Source organism: Dermacentor albipictus, unplaced genomic scaffold, assembly GCF_038994185.2.
Source record: "Dermacentor albipictus isolate Rhodes 1998 colony unplaced genomic scaffold, USDA_Dalb.pri_finalv2 scaffold_25, whole genome shotgun sequence".
Taxonomy (NCBI): domain Eukaryota; kingdom Metazoa; phylum Arthropoda; class Arachnida; order Ixodida; family Ixodidae; genus Dermacentor; species Dermacentor albipictus.
Window position 1 is genome coordinate 3432177 of NW_027225579.1, and position 24444 is coordinate 3456620.

Genomic DNA, 24444 nt, shown 5'->3' on the forward strand with positions numbered 1-24444 from the left:
TTATAGCTAAGAACACATGGGACGAAGAAAGAGACAACGCAAAGCGGTACTGACAGTACTGCTTGACAATGTTAGTACTGCTTCGTGATGTCTATTTTTTTTCGCCTCGTGTGTTCATTGCTGTAACTTCCCAAACCATGATTCACCAAGTGGCCTACACCAATACACTTCTCAGGCCACGCAAGGTCACACTGCAGATGCGCACGAAGCCGACAGGACACAACAAACTCGAAGGAAATGCACCTGGCCTTGCTTGCTTAGAATAAAATGTCAGAAAAATCAATCAGACAGCTACATGAATGTTTCTCGACGTGCTAGTGTGCGTAGCGTAAGTCTACTGTGAGCGCCCGGAACTCTGAAAATACCACTTCATGACTGCCAGCCTTCTTGATGACCCGGCTAGCCTTGACGCGTCCAGTTTGCTGGCGTTCTAATGCATGCGCCTAGGAAAATCACCTATGGCCGTATTCTCTCACTCGAAGAGCTGTCGCAATTTAAGGCGACTATGAATGAATGTCATCTTTCTATAGCACTGACGGCACTCCAAACAAAGCCGTGAGTGCAGTGGCCTTGGAGGAGTTCCCCCTGCACAGTCGCCTGCTGACGAAACCGCTCAGCATAGAAATGGATGACGACAAGGCTGCATGAAAGAGAAAGTTTCCGAAGCGTCGACCGCGCCGAGTTCGGGAACCTTGCCGTTAACGGCCGTCTGCGTACGATGCACAAAACATGTCCAAATTGGCCGAGCTTTCTCTTTGTTGTGCGTTGTCATACTCTACACGAGGCGTGTGTGGAAGCAGACGACTACGGCAGCTTGTTTGTTGTTTATGTTCAGTTCCACAGTTACGAGCAATGCACTTTCAAAGCGGGACAGGCTTCGCGTTTAGTGGCCCCTGGCATGAAGCTTCGCTGACAAGAAAGTTGTATGTGCTTCACTGTACAGAACGCTGACCTTATTTGTGTTATTTTACCGTCACACGCTCGTCTTCAGAAAGCTTATCGATTGCAAGAGCTCCATGTTATTGGTCATTCGCCTTGGCTTATGACATGCTCAATAGCAGGCTTGGTTAGAAATTTTACCTTAGAAACAATTCTAGCATAAGAGGCTTCCGTAAATATGGTTCTATATTTTAAAATAAGTACTCTTTTCGTGCCAATCACTTGCCTTGTTCTCATGCGCACCTTGCAGTAACGAACCACTAGAACTACATTACACGACTTTTGCGGCACCAATAGATAGCTCTAGAATGACCACTCGAATACGTACGTGATAGGTCTCGAATAACAAAACCATATCATATGATTTTGTTCTAAGGGATTAGCGGGAAGCGAAGAAGGTGGAGGCTGATCATGAAATGAGGAAATAATTAAATGACTGTGTTGTTTACCTTATACGCCATTAAAGGGGCGTCTATTCATCCTTCGCGCGTCCGCGAGGGCTGGAGGTGCTGTCCCCGAAGCTCTTCAACTGAAGCGTTCTCGCACAATATGCTTCCTACGGAAACTCAAGCAGAAGTGAGAAAGTCGGCAGGAGAATACAAAGGCACCTCATATCGCGCCGCGCAGCGTCTTTGTCTCTGTCGCGTTCGTGCGTCGGCGCACCCTTGAACGCCACCACGCCGTGTCATTCACCGCTCTTCCTCACTGTGTCAGTTCGGGCGGAATAGCGCCACGCAGCGGCAAGGACACTCAAAAGTGGCAGTACTGAGCCGCCTCTTCGTGCTTTTGTCTCATGTCTTTTGTTCCCTTTGCCGGATGCACTAACGAGCCCACGCTGGCCGCATAGGGGCTTTTGTTCGCCACCAAGTAATACCCGCCTTCCGCCTTCTTTGCTTGTCATTAAAGTTTCGACTACGACCTGCGCCCACCAGCATTACATAATGGTTCGATAGTACCCGGGCAGATTCTGATGAAGCTTAGAGAAGCAAATATACCGCTTCCGCAGAGGCCCCTGAGAAGCGCTGCTGTGTTCTTATTATGTTTATGACTTGATCAGGCTAGCAGAATTAAGACAAAATGAACTAGCAGCATCTGCTGCGTATCGAAGTAATTTTGCAGCCTCGACGAAATCATTGCATTGCCTCGTTGGGCATGAATGAATGATTTATGGGGTTTTATGTCGCAAAAACTACGACTTGACTATGACGCACGCCGTGGTGGGGAACTCCGTATTAACTTTGAAAACCAGGGGATCTTCAACGTGCCCCCAGTGCACGGAACACGGGCATTTCTGCAATTCGCCTTCACGTAATTGCGGCCGCCCCGGCCGGGATTGAGTCCCGCGACCTCGTGCGTAGCGCAGGCCATCCAGGCAATGAGATGGCCCATTCGATCGCTCGAGTAGCCGTCAACCGAGCCACGCCGTCCGATGACCTGGATAACGGCAGAGACCGATTGGTCGAATATCACGATATCACCCTCCACTACCGCGAAATGCGGTTGAGATATCCTCCCCCAGATAAATCCTTAACAAAATTCCAACAAAGTGCCTGGCGCTAGCTTCAGGCACAAACTTTTCTTTCTCCAGCTTTTCTCGCCCTGGTTCATCCAGGCCTATATCGACAGGAATGTAGGCTCTGCGGCGCGCCTAGAGCCAACTTCCATCACATATTGTTCTTATGCCCTGAGCTCCAGCCACCCTCTGAGTGGAAACTCACCGACGTCGAGGGATGGGAGACCGCGGTGTCTAGCTCTAACCCTGCCGACGAAATACGGCTGGTGGACTGGGCTCTGAGGGTCGCCGAGGGTCTCAAACTCCCGGACACCCTACGTGCTCCTGAGCCTCCTCACAAGTAATGCTGTAAAAAGGCTCAAGCAATAAATGTTCACCACCACCACCGTAGCAGCGCAACACCGCAGCCACTAAGCCACCGCGGTTGGTACATTGGGTTTGCTAAGCGAGTTTTATTGGCGTTTATGCATCTGTTCTTTTTTTTTTCTATACCCAATCACATCGCACAACATCGCAATACATGAAGGTATGTTGGTTAACCAATCTAAATAATTTTCTATATGAGTTAAAACTTGCATGTGGTTTGAAAGCACTAATGGAAAGTCATCTTGAAATATCCTAGTTACGCAGTAAAAGTGGTATTTTCGGCAAAAAACAAAAAAGGTAGTTTGTGCTCTAAGGTATAAAATAAGTTCGAAAAAAAGGATGATGTAAAGAAAGAATGTAGTGTTAAACATCCGCGCAAGAACCAATTTGTTGACTGCGCGAAGAACGTTGTTTATCAGATCACTATGACGTGCGGCCATGTGTACGTAGGGCAGACTGCGAGATGCATTAACACGAGGTTAAGGGAACACTTGTCCAGTCTGAAAAGTCGCCCTAGTACGCATTTGACAATGCGTTGCCAAGAACATGATTGCTCACCTTGTCTTAGTAGCACCGTCATTTTGTATAGGCATAGGAATTGCAGAATTTGTATAGGAATAGGAATTTTGTATAGGCATAAATGGCGGAAGCCCACTGGATTGAAAAACAAAAAGTGAAATGCATCGGCCATCCTTCTGTTTCATTGTTGGATAAAAAATATTCACGTCTATCATCCCATCTTTAAGCATTTTATCGTAAGTGGTTGCTTTCATGCACCTTGCTGTTTTTATGTTGACCGGGTGGCTTTGGTCCACTTCTTTTTATGACAAGTGTTATATGTACTATAGACGGGCTCTCTTCACTTGACAGCGCAGATCAGTGTGTATTATATGCGCTATAGGCGTGCTCTGTTGAATATATCGCGCAGATCTGTGGATACTTAAGTAGGCGGTTCTTCAAAAATAAAACCAATTGTTAGAAAGCGCTCGTCCTTGTGTTTCTTCTATTCTTCATCCCTGTTTGTTTGCGCACTAAAAGTTTTAAGATGAATCTGTTCCAACTAGGCCGACTCGCAGTTATGCATTAATGTCCAATTCAGTCCTTCTCAGCGATCGCTTGAGTTAAGAAGTCCACGCGGGCAAGCGAGTGTGTTTCCATTTTGCTTTACCGAGGCGCGCTTAGAACGCAGGCACGAGCTTGGGTGAGCGAGGAACGTGCGGATAACACAGGCTTCCGAGAGCGAGAGTGACGCCATCTCCCCTTCACGCAATACCACGGCCGTAAGTGGTCCTTTTCACCCGCTCTGCTCCGTTGAGGCCTAAGCCAGCAAGCACGAGCCAACTTCAAGAGCGCGAATCACGCGCTCGTGATGTGCAGTCGCAGTTAATGGCAACGGGCTCGTGAAGTGGCGTCACAAGCAATGGGAAGTTTTGCAGCTGCACACGCCACAGGATTTTTCTTTCAATGGGCTATGTGATGCTTTCGCTGCAAAAGTAGCGGTAAGCGAGCACTCATGCCTTCGTGTTCCTTCTTTTAGCACTATTTCATGCTTGTGTTTTCATATTAGGCGCCGCCTAGGCGCGGAAACCAACATGACAGCTTTCACTGCGAAATCAATGCAGTGCCGATAACTAAACCTAAACGACCCGGCGCGGAAGGGGTAAGACAAGATGGACAACAGTGGCTTGTTTCCCTTTTTATCCACATTCTTTCTGCGTTCGCATCGTTATAACCATTTACCGACTTACACGCCATAGAATACTACACCAAATGCTGTAGGCTGCCAGGCGAATCACCATCATAGCGAATGAGGAGTTCTTCTTTATTGAATACAAATATCGATATAAATGCTTTATAAACGAATTACGGGGTTGTTATACAGCTGAAAGTACTACAAAATAGTGCGGAAATGATTCGTCTCCGCTATTAAGTCAGCGATGCCTGGCTCTATAAATTTCACCATTGATGATTGCACCTAATAGCAACGTTGACGTTTTAAAAGTGGAATGCGAATGGCTGATGACGTGCGTTTAAGATGCACTCTGCCTAGATACTCATAATCAACATCATCATCATAATCAATCTATGTTTATGTCCAGTGCAGGACGAAGGCCTCTCCCTGCGATCCCTGATTAGCCCTGCACTGCGATAAGGGATTCCAACTTGCGCCTGCAAATATCCTAATTTGATCACCCCACCTAATTTCCTGCCGTCCTCGACTGGGCATCCTTTGCTTGGCACTAATTCTGTAACTTTAATGGTCCACCGGTTATGTACCATACGCATTACATGGCCTGCCCAGCTTCATTTTTGTTCTTTTAATGTCAACCAGAATATCGGCAGTCCCTGTTTGCTCTGCATGTAATGAGCGAAGATCTCGAACCCGACTGCACTTAAGCCTTCAAGCAGCATGTGTGGGTATATTGGCCAGTTGCCTACACCCAAAATGTTCAAGTACACGTGACGCCTGCAGCTCAAAAGATGTTCCACATCCGCCGCCAAGCCTTGTGAGTGGAGGCGTTGGCTAATACACCCAGGGTTAGTTCTAGTAGATAAACATAAGATACCCCAGAAAGCAGATAGGAAAGCGGTTCTGCGGTAACTAAACTGGTAAGAGAATCACACGCGTAATGTGAAGCCGTGGGTTCGTGTCCCACCTGCGGTCAGTTATTTCTTTTTCACTTTCATTTTCATTAATTTATCTTTCCTTTAATTCAATAATTAACCACAACTAATTTCCCCTATGCTATTCTTGGTGTATGTGTCTGTTGGGTTCTTACTATATAACTAATAAAAGGCGCGCCCGTCGGTTTCCTTTCTCCTTGTAATGGGCTCTTTATCGGAAACCAATAAACATTTGCCACATGTGGCTTCAGTAAGGAAATGGTTCGGGATAAACATTTCACTATGTTTTTTTTTCTCTTTTCAATGGGGCGCCCACTTGTGGGAGACGCGCTGTGCATTTTTATTTGTTCCCTAAAAGCTGCATTCACACTTCGGACGTTCCTACCATGCGAAGAGGCACAAACGGCATTCACGACAAAAATGGGCGCTTCCACATTAAAGCTGTGATGTCACGTGACCTAGTGTTCACTGCCAACCACGAACTCTCATGAGGTGCGTTGCGGACGTACTGAAACTCCCCGCTGATCTTCTTGCAGGTTTGTTCCGGATTCATTGTTAGTGCCACATCATTTGTTATGTGTGCTACGTGTTGACATACAAAAAATGCAGGCATTATAATAAGCTGGCAAATACGTGGTGGAATCACACTCGTATATAGGTTTCGCTCCATGTATATCCTTTAGAAGCTCAAACACTTGCCCTGCGGATGAAACAAAGGAATGTTATCCAAGAAAAGTCTGTTTATGGCACTCGCAAATACAGCACGTACAGTGCTCACGGAATGAAGCGCATCTATTTAGGGCTCACTAATGAGCAGAGTTTCGTTTTCGCAGTCTGCCGTCCATGCGGCATCGGGTAACTTTGGGCTCGCACACTTTAATAAGAGTCCGCATGACATATAGTGATCCGATGCATAGCGACATAACTCGATATACTCGACTAATTGCACATATATAGCGTTCTACCTAATGTTTCCCGGTCGTGTTTCATTCCGTGAGTACTACATTACTTTGCTGCTGGCCTTTGAGTATATAGGGTGTTCTTCTGGCTGCGCGAAATTTTTAAGAACTACCTGCAGAAGATGGCAAACTTAATTAGGTAAAGTAAATAAATGGAAAAGGTAAGTAATGTAATTATATTAGGTATTCAATTAAGCATTCTGATTTCTTGTAGGAGGAATGGCCGCCTCATAGAGTAATTTAGTTAAATTGTTAGAATTATGCTATGCGCCATTGGCAATTTTAAAAATTTAGTGCAGCTAGAAAAAATATCTGGTACTATATTTATAGTGCACGGTCGGGCGCACTTCACCAACCAATCGCACATTACCTATACAGGGTGTCACAGCTAAGTTTAGCCAGAGTTTAGATATATGCGAATGCAACGTAGCTGGACAGAACCGAAGTAATGTCGTTTGTCGTCACTTGGAAGCATTCAAATTATTTTTTATTCCACCTAACTATATAATTAGCCTTAAATTATTAGTCAACGTGATACGTTGACTCCCGAACGTGAAAGGACGCTCGCAAGAACACTTTTATGCAGCATGTATTGAGCAACAGAAAGCTGTATCGGGATTTTTCCATGTCGCTCTAAACTTTTTCATTTACGCTATTCATGTAATTGCAACATTTGAAAAGTTGAGTAACTGCTTAATACTAATCTTCTAATTAGGCGGAAGGTCAAAACATTTTTGTATCACCAAGCGAAGGAAAACAACATTACCTTGGTTCTGTCTAGCTACGTCGCATTCTTATATTTTTAAACTCGGGCTTAAATGAGCTGGCACACCCTGTATATATACAGCGCCAAACAAACCTGCGCTTTGTCTTATATGGAGACAAATGTGCTTTCCGACAGGCTGGAATGACCACATTATTTCTCTCCAACGTGCCATTACAAAGAAAGAAAAGGCTACGGGCTCCCGGTAACAGCCCAATTTGGCTCGTACCAACCATGCGTGTTTTAAAACTACAACTCGTTAAATGCGTTGTGCGCCTTAGTTGGAAGCTCGTTTTCACACAAAGCACGGAATACATTCACGAAACTCCTGCACACAAACCGGTGGTCGGCCATGCCGGCGCTATTTTGCAGTATGGCTGACCACGTGCAGACAATTGAGAGCAGCTTGCGTCCTTTAATCGCCTCTGGTCTCTCGTAATTCCGCGTTTTGATTGGCTTGCTATAGGTGATGCTTCTTTTTTCTTTTCTATTTTTTTCTGGTGACAAAAAAAATGGACTCATGCCAATCGGCACAGCGAAGGGTTTCTCTGTCATTCGGCGCAGATGATCCAGTCACTGTGAAAGTCGGCGACATGAAGTCCTGTCAGTATGAGCGTGCCTTAAGTAATTAAGCTGAAGAATAAGCTATTGTGCAGTGATAATGTCAAAAAGAAGCATGTGTATAGCTTATTAAAAGGGGGATATTCCCCGTTGTTGCAAGTAGAAAGGAATAAACTCTGCTGAAGTTATGCTGAAAAGCCAATGGCCCTTGCAAAAGCTTAAATGGCACGTACGAATTATGACTTCATCTTGTGTAATAAAATATTTAGTGATAAGAAAATGAGCTGCGGAGACGCACCTCTAAAGAAAAACAGAAAATAACTGATAGAACCCGTGGATATAATCAGGCGGCTAAAGTGGGCTGTGCCACAAACGAGCCATCTAACCCTCTACGTTTCGCCATGCAGGCCAATTTCCGAACTGCTCTACTGCTGACTCTTCTTCCTTGCTTGGGTTACGGTGTCATCATGCGCAGTGCCTTCTCAGGCGCCGTCATTCTGTGCTGATGGCGTTCCTACAATACGCATTTAGAAGCTGCCTACAGCCAATCTTACTGCACATCTACAGTTGCCACATCCACAGCCAATGGTCCTCATCCCACCCTGGCCGGCTCCGTCGTCAACGACAATCGTCTTGGTGCCTGCTATAAAGCTGGCGCCCGATCCGCATCGCCCTGTGGTATTGGTGGCTGTGCCACAAACGAGTCATCTAACCCTCTAGATTTCGCCATGCAGGACAATTTCCGAACTACTCTACTGTGGACGCTTCTTCCTGGCTTGGTTGCGGTGTCATCATGCCAAGTGCCTTCTCAGGTGCCGTCACAATGCGCTGATGGCGTTCCTACAACACGCCTGTATAAGCTGCCTACAACCAATCTTTCTGCACATCTACCGTTGCCACATCCGCATCCACTGGTCCTCATCCCACCCTGGCTGGCCCCATCGTCAACGACAATCGTCTTAGTGCCTGCTGTAAAGCTGGCGCCCCGATCCGCATCGCCCTGTAGTATTGGTGGCTGTGCAACAAACGAGTCAGATAACGCTCTGCCTTTCGCCATGCAGGTTGGTCCATCGTACAGTTTATGCATTAAAGAAAGCAGTCATTACGCTTTGGTGCAGCTGCCAAGCCCGGAGTGTTTGCTTTGTATTTGTTGCGTATGTGTCGCTGTCAGCCGTGGCTTATTATTGCTCGCGGGTGATATTGAGACTAATACCGGTCCAGAAATGGCAGCTATTCTTGCAGAGCTCAAGAAATCGGCCTCTGGTCAGTCTAAACTACTAACATAGGTACAAGACATGAAAGCTCAACTTCTGGTAACTAGCAGTGCTATATCTGAACTCAGTACACGGCTGACTATTGTCGAGACCAACTGTAGGCATATTGAGCCTATGCGACGGTAGCTCGAAACGTTACAGACACACTAAATACTGCTAATCGAATGATAAAACTGGAAAGCCGTTTTGATGACGCTGAGAAGCAGTCCAGAGGCAATAACTTGTTCTTCTACTCTATTCCTGATACTAACCCAAAAGAATCTTTGGCGAGTTCTTAAGCAGTAGTCATTCGCCATTGCTCTGAGTACCTGAACTTCACATTAGATCCCCAATCAATTGAACGCGCACATCGATGGGCAGACACACCCATGGTCGAAACCATCCAAATATTGTTAAATTCAATTCCTTTAAAACTAAAGAAGCGATTTTATCTAATGGCCTTAAATTAAAAGATACTCCTTACGGCATTACCGAAGACGACTCCCGCCAGGTCCAAAATGCGTGGAGGCATCTTATCGCCTTTGCAAAAAACAAATCTATGCCTTATTCACTTCGTTACAAAACATTGCACACCAAGTCCTGTGACGAGTGATCTCAAAGTGTCCAAGAAATAACATACCTATCACGCCGTCAAAAACTGCCTCACTATCCTACACCTGCCGCTCGTTCAATTTCGGCGTTTTCAGTTATCTACACTAACATACGAAGCATCCTTAGAAAACGTAATACTAGATCAAGTCTTGTCTCATCATCGGAAGGCAACCCGCTCATACTGACCGAAACATGGCTCTCAGATGACATTCCTGATATTGAAATAATAAAAGACCTACCTAACTTTGAACTAATCCCCAAGGATTAGCAATGACGTGGAGGAGGAGGCGTCCTTATAGCCATTAAAAAAGAACTATCGTTTTCCACCGTTCACATGAGCTCGGACTAAGAAATTTTATAATTTCATGGATCCTCTGTCGTGCCAAACCTGAACTACTACTTGTAGGTGTAGGCTACTGCCCCCCTGCGCTTCTGCAGATTTTCCCAGAAAACTGAATAACAACCTAAGCCAACTAGTTAAAAAATGCCCTAACGCGCACATTCTGCTATTCGTGGACTTCAACTGTGCAAACATTGCTTGATCTAAGCCATTAAATAACTACCGGTCGCACTGAATCCAAAGAGGTCGGTAATGTCGGCCGGAATTATAACCTCTCACAATTGGTAACTGAACCAACGCGTGTCACACATGCTAATGCCAATATTCTAGACCTAGTAATGTCTTTAAATCCTGGAACACTATCGTCTCTTACTTATAGCAACTAAATAACTGAACACAAAGTAATTCATGCTACATTCACCTTATTCCCGACCCCGTGCCACTCTCATAAAAAAGAATCTGCCTTTACGATAAAGGTAATTACCCGGCAATAAATAATAAATTAGAAGAATTCTACGAAGAATTCAAAAAGGCCTTTCAACAGCAATCTGTTCAAGAAAATTGGTCTTTTTTTCAGGAAAATGTGACACTTTTAACTGAAAAATACACTCCAACATTATCGACTTAAGCTAACCGCCATAAACCATGATTCACAAAAAATCTGAAAACACTCTAGAATAAGAAAAAGCGCCTTTTTCGACAAGCTAAGCAAAATCCGAATGATCACACGTGGAACAAGTACTACGAAGCAGAACTCATTTATCTATCAGCAATCCGCTCACGCAAATATACTCTACTTCATTTCGACCTGGTTAAGATGATGAGTGAAAATCCAAAGAAATTTTGGCAAATCATTAACCGGCTGCCATCATACACTATCTCCTTACTGAATGAGCAGGGTGAAATCTTATCAGAATCGGACATTGCTCACACATTTATTACAGCCTTTTATTCAGTGTTCACTAAAGAACCCGACACTCCCTTACCTACGTTTCTTGCGCCGTCTCTACCTACAATACCGGCTGTTACTTCCACGATACATGGAATTTCAAATGTAATAGATAATATTAAACTTTCGTCATCCGCAAGTCTCGACGAAATCCCATCCAAGTTTAAAAAAACACTAAGTGCAACTCTACGGCATGGCTAACATTGTTGTTTTCAAAGTCAATGTCTCCTGGAAACCTCCAGAAAGAGTGGAATATGAGCAAGATCATTCTAGTGTACAAATCAGGCAATAATAGTTTGCCTTTGAACTACCGCCCCATTTCCATCACGTCGGTGCCCTGTAAGATCATGGAACATGTCATATATACACCCATATAATTATCTTCCTTGTTACTAACAATTTCTTTTACCGATCCCAGCACAGATTCTGCAAGGGTCTAACCTGCAAAACACAATTGGATATTTTTCTTCACAATTTACACTCAAATCTTGATATTAACAAACCAACTGACGCCATCTTTTTTACTTCGCAAAACCATTCGACAAAGTATCTCACCAACAACTGCTCCTAAAGCTTTCACGGTTAAACCTACATCCTGCAGTGTTAACATAGATAGAACAATTCCTGACTGATCGCAGGCAGTCGGTGTACGTCAATAACAATACTTCTCAGCCCCTACCCGTAACGTCAGGCGTCGCTCAGGGCTCTGTACTAGGCCCCCTCTTATTTTTATTATACATTATTGATCTACTATTACACGTGTCGTGCAAAATCTGCATGTACGCTGATGATTGTGCATTTACTGCTCGGTTACTAAGGATAATGATCAAATAGCTCTTCAGGAAGACTTAAACAACATTCAAAATTTATGTCAACGTTGGTTATTGGTCCTTAACCCTACTAAATGTAAAGCAATGTCATTCTCTCGCCATTCTAACCCTTCGGTATTTCAATACGAAATTACTAAGGAACAACTTAAGTGTGTAAACAATTATAAGTACCTTGGTGTTCCGTCTCAAATGATCTGGTCTGATGTCTGCATGTGACTAGCATTATTTCTTCAGCTAACAAATCACTCGGATTCCTACTACGTTACTTGAAACACGCACCGCAGCATGTGAAGCTTTCAGATCATAAGACACTAATACGACGCAAACTAGAATATGCATCAGCCATTTGGAGTCCTCGCCAGGCTTTCCTCATTACCGCCCTTGAGGCATTTCAGAATTGCGTCATCCGGTTCATTCACTCCGCTTTTTCGTACGATGTTAGCGTAACTTCGTTAAAAGCGCAATCTGGCATGCAAACCCTTTCCCACCACCGTTTAATTGCCAGCTTATCATTATTTGGCAAATTCTACCACAGCACACGCAATAGGGCACCATATATCTCGCCACCATCACGCATATCCCATCGCATAGGGCATTCCTTAAATGTAGCTTGTCCACATGCGCGTAATATCCCTTTTGCACCTTCTTTTTCCACTCTAACAGCCAAAGACCGGAATGGCCTTGCGCACAACATCGTTTCTATACCCAGCTCATCTGCCTTCATATAATAAATTGCCTCGCATTATGCCTTGTAACTTTTTGATATTCTTTGTTTCTCATATTCTTTGTAACCCAACCCTTATGTCTCAAGCCGAAGAGGGCTCTTTAAGGAAATAAAGTGAAAGTGAAAGTTTGCGCAAGCGAAAACTATTACCACAAGCGCACGGTTTTTGCCCGGCCTGTCAAAGGCCACAGGCCTGCGACAAGCAAGGGGTATATTATTTGAATGCAGCTGACGAGAGGAGTCTTCTGAAGAAGCTTCAAGCACACTCTAAAAACTAGAGAGGGTATCGCAGGAATGAAGCGCCCGCTTTACTCTTCAAAGTGTTGTTTTACTCTCTCAAAATGTCGACTGGAGTGAAAAGCATTGTTCACTCCGTCACCAAGGAGAGAGTGAAATGTACTTTTCACTCTCTTCTTCAGAGGGAGACTAGAATGCCCCTTCTACTCTTGCGGCAATAGAGAACAAAATGTAGCGTAATCTTCTGCTTTAATTGTAGGAGGCTGGCCCCGAACATGGCAATGTATCAGTCTAGCGCGCTGAGCAAAGAACACACCATTTTGCTTCTAAGAGAACGGGCAGCCACAGTTCAAAGGGACGCGTAGCGAGCGCTCTACTTTTTCACTCGGAGTTGCTCCACTGCGCGCGCGCTCAACGTCGCGGAACAACACACCACCGGAGAAAGATGATCCGCCCAGCGAGCAGCAACGAAGGCCATCCAAGGGAGATCGTGTGTCAGCCATCTCGCGTCGCCGCGAAAACACGACAGTCGTTCGTCATCCGTTGGATATAACAACAAATACTCCACGGTAAGTTAATTCTAACTTAGGTGGACATTCCGCGTATATGACATGTTATCGCCAGGAAGTCGTCGTGGCGCTTAGCCGACGCGATTGACAACGAACTAGGCATCGCGCGCTGTGTCTCTCGATGTCATCGAAAAAGCCGGTCGTCGCGCTAACTGCATGTGATTTTATCAATTGCCGCTATCCGTAAGAGCTTTGAAAATCGCAAACACTGCCAGAACCTTGGTATCTTCAATGAAACGCGAGGCGAGAGGACACTTAAATTGGTTTGTTCATCAGCCCATGATTCCGAACCTATGCGGAGCGTGCGTAGCGTGCGTTTTGTGTGTTTGAATTTATTGAGTTTGGCAGTCTACTGTGTACGGAATGCTGTTGAAATAAGGAGTCACCTAACAGAAGGCGTCATTTTGCTGGCGGCATGCTCTCGTTATAAATAAGCCGCGCGCTTCACGGTGTCTCGCCCATCGGTAATATGCGACCAATGCAGTTACGTGCAGCACCAGTGCTAGGTAGAAACTTTGCCGCAGGCATTCAGCTGCATGCTGCAAGATGTCAATTGGGTGCGTTATCTTGAACTTACTGAAAGCTCATGAGGAACTCATGTTTTATATTCAGTGAAGTATAAGCCCCACATAAGCGATCTTGCCAGCTACAGCGAGAAGCGATTTAATGGAGCTGTCTGTTGCGTTCGCTCGTCCTCTACTAGTCGTGCTCCGTGCGAGCGACGATTTTGAGCGACGTCTCCCCGGTGTTGCCGGTATGAGGGCTGCAAACACGCGTCGAAACTAGCGTGACGCATGCGTTAGTAATTTATGTTTACGTGTTTTACTGTAAAAAGAAGCATAAAATATTTCAGAAGGTCTTGCAGTAGGTTCTTATCCTTGCAGGTATAAAAATTCAATCGTTTGCTCGTTTCGCGCAACAATCGGTTGTATTTGACCAATGAGCATCCAGTTCCAGCTTCGCGCTATTGGCTAGTCGCTCATAGCACTTCAGGGAGACGAGCAACGATTTCTAGATTTCCAGAACCGAGCGATCTGTTCAAGGGACGGTCCGTTTTGTCACTCGAAGCCGTCGCTCATCGCCATCGCGCACTAAATTGCTCTCATGGTGTTTAGCCCTAAGACTGAACTGCTTTTGCTCACGTATGGAAGTGGTGTGACTGTATGTCTGATTTTATGTCTCCTGATGCGGTTTTCGAGCATGGTGCGAATCTGAAAGGGAGCTTATGTCTGCGAAGTCAGTGAATTTTCAATCAGCGAGTTATGCATCGGCATCGAATATTACGGCTGCTGTGTGTAATTACAATTGCAAGGGGGCTTTGCCTTGACTCACTCTTTTGACATGCTTGTGCATTTGCTACTATGAGTTGGCGTTTCAGAGTTCTGTCATATGACCAGCTAAAACCCCTTCCGCTTGGGATTTCAAGCGTAATGTGTGCATCTTGTACTGCATGGCAGATCAAAAGGTGTTTATCGCTTTCACAATTTTAGTAGAGAAAAGAAGTATCAAAATAAAACTTTGCGATAATTCTGCGTTACCAGTCGTCTGTCGTACACAAAAAAAAAAAGAAGAGTTGGTCTAATAAGCTAATAACTGTGGTCTGTAACAGCAACTTTTACATGCCTTCAAGAATGTAAAATGCTAGATTTAAAACTGCAGCAGTAGTCGAGCCTGTCAAAAATGAACTCCACTGCGCACCTCATAAATGAAAATGAGTTCATCCCTTTAGCAATCTTAGATGCAGGCCGCAGTGAACTTTTTTGTTATTATTGAAGTGTGGGTAAGCTTGCCATAACAAGCCTTGTTGCCCTTTATTATAGGCATATCCAGTCATATCCATTGAACTGGAGGACCATATTTTCATCTCTACTGAGCATGATGTTTGCAGATATGATCCTCAATTTATGGCTTCAGCAGTGGTACAACCAGAGATGGTGCGGTGGGCAAACTGGGCACTTGCTTAGGATGTGTCGCAAGTGGTGTTTGCGACACAGACTAATGACAGACCTATGACATCTGACAATGACCAATATTGTATTGATTAGCAGGAGTATCTTAACATTGGTGCCGAACGAGGATGAACTGTCCATTATTTCTTTTTTGTTTAAATCTAAAAATTGAAGTTAGTTTAGCAGTTGACTGATGCAGACATTCAGATGTTTCGCATGCATTTCAGTAAGAAGACTTAGAGCTAGGATTTTCTCTTAGTGCCATGACCTTGACTGTCTTGATGTTGTTTACTCCATGTGCTCGTGTTGACTTTTGCACACGATATTTTTCAGGAACCCGCTTTATATAACGCAAGAAGGCAGCTGCAAGGACACAAGGATGCCAAAGCGCCAGCCAAGAGCCACTTCACAAAGTGCAGAGGAGCGCACGCCAAAGAATCAAAATATATTGCCATGCAACATGGAACAGAAAAGAAGAATGTGGGTATATTGGGTGAACCATTTGACTAAATGTCAACAAAATCAAAATACAGTATGTCACACCAAGATGACAATTCTCACGTGCTCTAGGCAGTCATCTTAACATGGTATATCTATGTAATGTCTCCAATGGGAAAGTCAAAATCAAGTATGCTCTCTGGAGAGGCACACATAGTAGTAAGTGCATTGAAAAGTTAGAAATGTGTTAAAAAAAGCTGATTAGTTGTGAGAAGTGACTGCTTTTTGTCTTGCCTCTCAACAGATATATCCACGTGATAAAATAAAGTGGTACAATGAAATTGTATATTTGCTTAGTGACATGATACATTCTTATAATGATCACGGTACCTGTGTTCACTGTAAAAAGCAACCGCTCATGTTTGGTTAGGTGCTTAGATATATTTAACAGCTTTAATAGCTTACATTTAGCAACACGTGAATGCAAGCGTGCAAGTAGAAACGACTATGATTCTGTATTGTAAATGCTGACATGAAGCAGGCAGATTTTCATGTCTTCCTTTTCATCCATTTTTTACACTTAATTTTAGAATTATGGTTTTTAGGTTCCAGAAAAGGGAAGCTTTGGGGGAAGAGAATCCAATGTTTGAAAAGTCATTATCGTTTACGTGCATGCTCATGAAACCAGTTCATTAGAACTGCGCGTGCTTCCCAAAGCGAAAGCAAGAAGTAATTAAGGCCTTTATATGTGTACACTGTGGTGCACACCTTACGTCTTGTAAAATTGTGGTTTCTTCAATCTACTTGCTAACAAAGTATGCTACTGGAGGTAGGGATGCGTTCAATGCAAAGAACTGAGAGCATCTGAGTAGAACACTTGCTCATCAATTGGCAGATGTGAACATATAGTGTTAAGCAAGAGCTCCTTAGTTTCATGCCTTCTATAGACATAATTCTTCTGGACTTAAGATAGAGTGCATAGTGAGGTGATGTATTAATCTTCCTAGACACATTTGTAGTTGTTTTGAGACGAAGATTTGTAAGTGCAATAATTTTTCTTACTTTAGCGCATCTTAACCACTTCAGTAGGTTAAAAGCTTTGGTTGCAGGTAGTTCTTTCATTGTGCATATGCATAGTCGCATGCAAAGTCCACGTGCATGGAAGGGATATATGAAAGGGTGGTGCCATTCTCAGTTTGTTTTGCTTCTTTGTATTTTTCGTGTACTTCCCTGCCTGACTTATGCTCATGCCACCTTTGATGCATCATATTCATCCCATCTAATTTTCGTACACATTTGAAGCCATGCTATACTTCAGTTAGATTGCATATTCAGCGAGTCATAATAATTGATCATGGAATTATGCAAGCTGCTCCTCAGAAGTATAGCATTCTTAGCGTGATGGGAATGAAAAGCTACATGATATGACAAGAAATTTGATGCACAAGATTTTAATGCCAATGCTACTTGTAGTTTTATGCTCATTTGCTACACACTAGATAATATTGTAAATTTAATTTTATTTATTTGTGAGAAAGTGTAACGGAATAATTCCGACAGCACGGGGAAAATATTTTCCTAAGGAGGCCAACCGAATAGGTAATATAATACTCATCTGTACCGGTTTGAGACCGGGTAGGATATTGCTGCAGAACCACGACAAGACAAACTTAGAAACAATGGGATGCAGCCCATACATGCATAACTTTATGTAAAATATAAGCAAAGCGAGCTAGACCTGCTGCCTTACATGAGAATATACAACACATTTCTAAATGCACTGTACACTCAGTCAGGAACATCCATATGCTGTACAGGATATTATCGAATGAGCTGCGGTCTTAGAATATGGTACACAAGAAAGTTGCTTGCGTAATCTACATTACCAGACCCATGCATAGCAGCTGATCTGGTAACCTCTGCGATGTAAGCGTACGCGATTTGTACCAAGAATGCGTTTGCTGGCCAGTAATGTGGCGTATATTTCTCTTCGATCACAGCGTCAATACTTTGTGAGTTTTCATGTTTGTTCTATGTTTAACTTTCAATTGTATGCTTTATTTTTGAAAAGAAGGAACCAATTGAAATTAAAAGATATTTAGACAGTGTAATACTGATGAACCTTTACAGAATATACATATGTTTTATTATAAGATGTGCTCTAAATTTCATGGGCATCATGTTAATCTGATTTTACGTGTTTGTCAGTATGCTTATCAACTTATTATTCAGTTTGTCTTGTGGCTGATCAATAAAGCCTTTACTTTTTAAGAGAGAAAATGTTTCCTGTGAATAACTCAGCGACTAAAGATTACATCTCATTCACCAAGCATAAGTGCACAAGCTGCTAATGAAGGAATAAAATATTCCCCACATGTAAGTATTGCGAATCCCTTCTAACGAGACCATGGATCTACATCGTGCTTTCACACTATTGGGAAGCGTACTAGCACTCTGTTTGGGGGAGTAGAAACACTCGCCTTGGAGGAGTAGAAGTACTCGGTTGTCAGGAGTAGAAGCACTCGATCCGCGGGAGTACCATTACCCCTGCGGGGAGAGTATTGGCACTCTGTGGAAGAGTACTCGCACTCCCTGTGGGGAGAGTATTAGCACTCTGCGGACGAGTACTAGCAATCTCTTGCGGTAGAGTAACAAAACTCTGTCAGCAGGAGTTGCCCTACTCTCTCTCAAAGAGGGTCGATCTACTCTCGAAAAGAGTGAAATTTGGGACAAGCAGTTACTCCCTCAAAGAGAGTGCCCTGAAGTCTCTTTGTTTTTAGAGTGCATGAAATAAATACATTTGCCTTTGCGCCATTATTACCACATCCTTGATGTAGCATTGTATCGGTATCGAAATAGAGTCGTCTGATATCATATTTGGGTGCCACGCAAGACTGCATTTGGCTATATTGAGAAAGCCAATGTGTATGGACCTTACCTTGTCTTCGTCGAACACGTTGAAGATATAATCCACGAACTTGGTGGGATCTCCGCACGGAAAGAACTGCCCGTATATTTTTCGAAATTCCTGCGTAAGAGAAGGCAAAAATCAGTCAAGTAAGTCCTGAGAAGGGAGGAAATGTCGAAAATTCTTACTGCATAGTTTGCCATGGCTACGACACTGCTTTAAGTGTAGAACATCTGAGTCGACTTAAGGAATGGAGACTGGCGGCGCCCTTTAGATGACATCTGTTCTTCATCCTCTGCGGTCCTTGTTCATGCGATTTTGGGCAAGCAATTAGGGTGCCTTAAGGTTCACCGAAGAAGATACAGATTAATAAACAGCTAGACGGCAGAAGGGTGGCGGACGGTCCTCACCATCCTTTTGTAGACTTTATGCAGTCAGCGGCCTTTGTACTTTCCATGCGTGAAGGAGGAAAGTGATGGTATATGGCACAGAACTTTGGGCACTTATTTCGGGTACAAGAAATCTGTCGCTGAATTCACAAATCTTTGCGTTCATAAGGGAGCATTTTCCATTTGCTGGCCGCCTTCACGAAATAAGTCCAGCATGAATATTTGATGGATATTGCAACGATTGATTGTTTTAGGTTTTCCTTTTTTCCGCATACAATTGTGATTTGGAATGGCCTTGAGGGGTCCTTGCGCGAGTTACCAAGTGATGTATTTGCCAACCTATTACCTAATCATGTTCATTAATCAACTAGCTATTCCTGATATTGTTTTTTTTTCTATTGTGTGCCACTCAAATGTATTCTTCAACTGATTGACATATGTATGCACTCACTCCTGCAATATCTTGCTATGCAAGATGGCAGTATATGTAAATAAAATAAATAAATATTTATCGTACGAGCGATTCTAAGTAGTGAGTGCTATTTGTTATTCGGGGTGCTGGATGTTCAGTATCGGTGTAAAAAAAAATCCACAGTTTCGTATCTTTACCAATGACGAACATTTACATTACAATGACGAACAGAGGCAGTTTCCCAGACCTCTTGTGTTCTTCACATAAGTGAGTGGTTGTTTCAGTGGAAATGTTTGCGGAGATAGCAAATACAATGTTTCAATGAGTTGACGAAACGGCAAATATATAACTTCTACAGACTCATTCTGAATGATATCGTGCATACACCTATAGTCGGATACAAATTTAGAAAAAAGCGGACATTTACTCTTCCGAGGCGGATGCACACGAATATCCACCAATGCGCGCGCACTCTGGATTGACGTCATGCGCCAGACGGTCGGTGACCCCGCCGACGGAGAAGATGGCCGCGCGGGCTTCGAACTGGGCCAAGTCGCGTCAGCTGTGCGTGTCAACTCGTCACAGTGAATCCCCAAACTGTTTGTGATTGTCTATCATGTCGGAAATATTACTGCGAGCTTACGATGCGGCATTTATGCCGCGTGCGTTTATTCTAAGCCGTGATCCGGCGAAGAAACGTTGCAGAGAGTATCGCTGACGCTGCACTACGCTTTGCCTGAAAACAGGATCCCATGGCGACCACTGCAAACACACATCCTGCCTGCTTGTTCCGTGTCTTTTTTATTTCGCTCCCGAGGAAAGTTACGACGAGAAAAGTTTGACAAAGTCTGGTACCTACTGTCAGCGGCGGGTGTATTCGTGTGCTGTGTCGCTGCGTTTCTCGTCGGACGGGATGAAGTGATGGAGAAAAACCATTCTCAGGAGAAATGAGAAAAGCGCGCGTACGTGAAGCAAACCTACGAGCGTCTCAAAAGAAAATAATTGCAAAGGAAGCCTCCAACGCAAAGATTTGTCGCCGTCAACTTAGCGTGAACGATTGTTTTCAGCAGTGAGATGGCCGAGTGTCTAACGGCGGTGCTCGTGCGTTGTGGGGCACCCATTTATTGCTTTCCATCAGTGCTCACCGCGCGTTCAAGCTGTAGAATGCGTGCTGTGGCACAGTCACGCATAAGTTGTGTTGCCAGCGCTCGATATGATTTCCCACAACATAGCTTCGCGCTGCTTTTCAATTCTTGTGATATGTTGCAATTAAATATTCCCAAGACAGTGTTAAGAGAACGGTTAAAAAAAACATAGAAGGTAGGCACAGCAGCTTGTGAACACGCTCCTATAATACCTCTACGCAGGTCTCTTTGTAAATGTATGTATGTTTTCTTGCGTTGGCGATTTTTTTTTATTTGCCACATTTCTTTATATTTGAGGTTTTCTTAGTTTTCGCGTTTGTGTGCCTGATTCCATGCATGTTTGCGCATACTCTTATTTCTGTCCTTTTATTTTATATTAACATTTGTTTTTGCTAGTTTTCTTTCAGAAAAGTCGTTACATATTTTCATTAACGAATCTCATTCAAAGCACTAACTCCTGTACACTGCAGGGCTGGCCTCTTCCATCTCATTGAAACCATTCCCACTGGTCTACCTCGTCTTCTCAATCTGCCTACTCGCTGTGTTTTCTGTCCTTGCTTCTTGTGTTGTTGCTTCAATGTGATTAACCAACTTGCTCAAAGCAAATTTTGATCGCCTATGAAAACAGAAAGGTTTAGAGATACATTTTCACAAAAGCGTCATGTTGGTTGCACAGCAACTTTGCCTCTTACCTCTGTTCATGTTTATGCATCAGTACATGTGGCAGCTCGCCAGAATTGCACATGAAAGGCTGCATATTGTGAAGCAGCATCTTTCTATGCTGTTGCATTTTTCATGCGTTCAGTCTTAGTAAACAGACGGTTTCGCTGCCCATCACATACGATGGTAAAAGTTTTCAACACGAATAACATTGTGCAGTGGAGAGTCATTTCCTGTCTGACGCTTTCGTCGTTGCAAAGACATTTTTCAGTGAATGGAGCCCAGCAAAGCAGTGCACTGAGAGCTTTTGCAACTTTCACCATTTATTACTTCACAAATGTCATTGTCTGAACCTGGCTGTCCATCACTATGCCGATAGCTTGTGAATTAAATTATTGCCTCAATAAAACACCTTCAACTTCACTCAGAATTTTTTAGTACAAACATTGCTAGCAGTGCTATTCAGGGTGAATAATTCGCTTACATTGGTGTTACTTGCCCGGTCAGCTAAACAAATACAACAATGGCTGTGGCATGACTGTGATTTGATGTGCAGACTTCGAACGGTGCCTTTCAAGCGTGCCCTCGACTACTGCTAATAATTGTTACCCGAATGAGTATTTTGGGCCTAACTAAGCTAATGCTGTTTGATAATTGTTCTTATTCGCAAAACATGCCTGGGCTAGGTAACCAAAATAAGCAATGCCCCCACATGAACGAGCTTTTTCATGCAAGCTGCCAACAGTGGCTGTCATTTTCACGTTGTTTGCTGCTGTTTCCCCAACAGTGGCGAGAGCATGACTGCACTTTGACGTGCAGACTGCTAATGGTGCCTTTCAAGCTTGCCCTTGAGTACTTCTATGAATAACTACCCGAATGAGTATTTTGGGCCTCACTAAGCTAATGATGCTTGATAATTATCTCATTCGCATTACTTGCCTGGGTCAGATAAGGAGGTCAAACAATGCCACCACATGAACATGCTTTTTCATGCAAGCTGCCAACAGTGGCTGTAATTTTCCTGTTGATTGCTGCTGTATCACCAACAGTGGTGACGGCATGACTGAGATTTGACGTGCAGACTGCTAATGGTGCCTTTCAAGCGTGCCCTCGACTACACCCTAAGAAAAATGTACACCCTTTGGAGTGCCCCTTCTGCCACACAACAATACTCAACAGCTTTGATGCGTTTCCTTTCTTTAACGCTGTGAGCGAGGTACTTTCCAGTAACGAACGGCATGCGCGTTATCAGCATAATAGCATGGCTGACAGGAAAGTAGCGGGTGCGGCGTTTTCAAGAAAGGAAACGCATCAAGGCAGATGACGATTATTGTTGTGTGGCAGAAGGGGCACTCCAAAGGGTGTAAACTTTTCTCAGAGTGTACTGCTATGAATGGCTACCCGAATGAGTATTTTGGGCCTCGCTAAGCTAATGATGCTTGATAATTGTAGTCTTCGCATTACTTACCTGGGCCAGATAACCAAAACAAACAATGCAAACACGTGCATGTGCTTTTGCGTGCACGCTGCTAAGAGTGGCTGTCAATTTCACGTTGACTACTGCTTTTGCGTGTGAAGCTGGATAATGGCTGCCCGAACGAGCATTTTGGGCCCCACATATTTATTCAGGGTTAATCATTGTATTTTCTTTCAGATTTTCCAGCATTTCAGCACGCTTCCACGCCAATACTTATATTGAGCACGATCTGTGCAGGACGTTGCTTTTTCAGAATTGAGCTTCCATTAAAAGGAATGCGTCACCAAATGAACTGCTTATTTATTTGAGAGGTCACGGGAGAATGCTTGGCTGCTGCGAACCCACCGGCAAAATTTGGGTAGCCCTAATAAGGGCTGTTCTTTCATTAATAAGACGCTGTTATGCTTCATCGAGTGGCTCAATGCCGGATAGCTCGCAGTCGGAGTCGCTTTCTTCACTGTCATCTTCACCCAGCTGGATGGTGATGGGTTGGATGTGGTCACTCCCAGATGTATCAAGCCTGAACTTTGCTTTCAGATCCATCACGTGGTGAATGTCCTTCCTCCAGCCTTCCGCCGTTACATGCTTGATTTTTCCCTCAAGACGTCTTCGACCGTTGACAGCTTGAAATCTCTGTTGTCCGCAGCGATGCCATTTTTCACCTTTGTCCACACGAGCTCAATAGGAATAAATTCGCAGTGGTACGGTGGGAGCCTGAGTACAATGCAACCGGCCCTTTCAGCTGCATTGTCTACGATGTAGCTCAGAAAGCGCGGCTTTACAGATGCTACCAACTCAAGCAGCTGCTTTTTAACCATCCTTTCACTGTAGGTGATGGTTTTGATTTTGAGCCACTCCTGCATTTTTTTCCTTCTTCCAAGCTGTCGTCAGTAATTTCTCTTCTCGGCGGGAATGGTAAGGTGCATTGTCCAAAACAATGACGCTAACAGCAGGCAACTTCTGCAGAACTCGATGAGGATAGCAATAGGGGCTTGTTGGTACGGTATATCTTATTTTGTTATAGCGCAAGCTTGAGAAAGACAACAGAAGGCACCTGTGTTGGAGGAGCGCTGTGTGTGTCAGATGTGTCTTCTCTTGTCCTTGTCAAGCTTGCGCTATAACAAAATAAGTTGTGCAGAACGTTATTAAACCATCCCTCGAAGCGATTGCCATCCATTTCTTCGTGGTAGTCGGCCGTTTTTTGGCCTCGGAGTATATCTAAGCACCCGTCGACGAAACCTTCCTCGCTGCCGATGAGCGTCACAATCAGGCGCTGGCCTTTCCCATAAGGTTGTTTCAAACCCGTCGACAGGCCATCTGCTCGAGCATATAGGCGTCCGAGCTTCTGCACCACGATGTCTATCCACACGATCGACCGAGTGTGTCCCGCCGTCACCCATGTCTCCTACAGAAAAAAGACCTTTTGGCCTTCCACCCGGTAGCGCTCCACGTCACGAAGGTAGCGATTCCGCCATTCAGCGATGTCATCCCTGGCGATAAGCAGCGAATTGCGGCTCCTCTTCTCGTGCTTGAATCCGATCTTGACAAGCAGACGACGCACACTACACCATTCATTTATTGATACTGTCAGCCCAACTTTGGCCTATTACAGGAGTGGTAGGTCAGTATACAAGCAAAAATATATTTACACGATAAAGAAAAATACAAAGAAAAAGTACATTTCGGGAAATGCACTGATAGTAGCACCATGGCAAATACAGCATGTAATACAATACCCAGGTGTACAGCATAATCATTAGGCCAAGTTATGGTATGCGTACACATGTCCTTTTGATATTTTCAAGAAAATCGCGTAAAGATGACGT

The 24444-nt window shown here is 44.0% G+C and overlaps 1 protein-coding gene across 1 annotated transcript in view; it reads right to left on the reverse strand.

The window, feature by feature from the left end:
- The window catches only part of LOC135908433 (frequenin-1-like), an 803832-nt gene that overhangs the window by 22179 nt on the left and 757209 nt on the right, over positions 1–24444 (reverse strand). The window contains exon 4 of the mRNA XM_065440212.1: positions 18566–18655. Within this exon, the coding sequence (XP_065296284.1) occupies positions 18566–18655 (90 nt within the window). The remainder of the gene's footprint in view (positions 1–18565; positions 18656–24444) is intronic.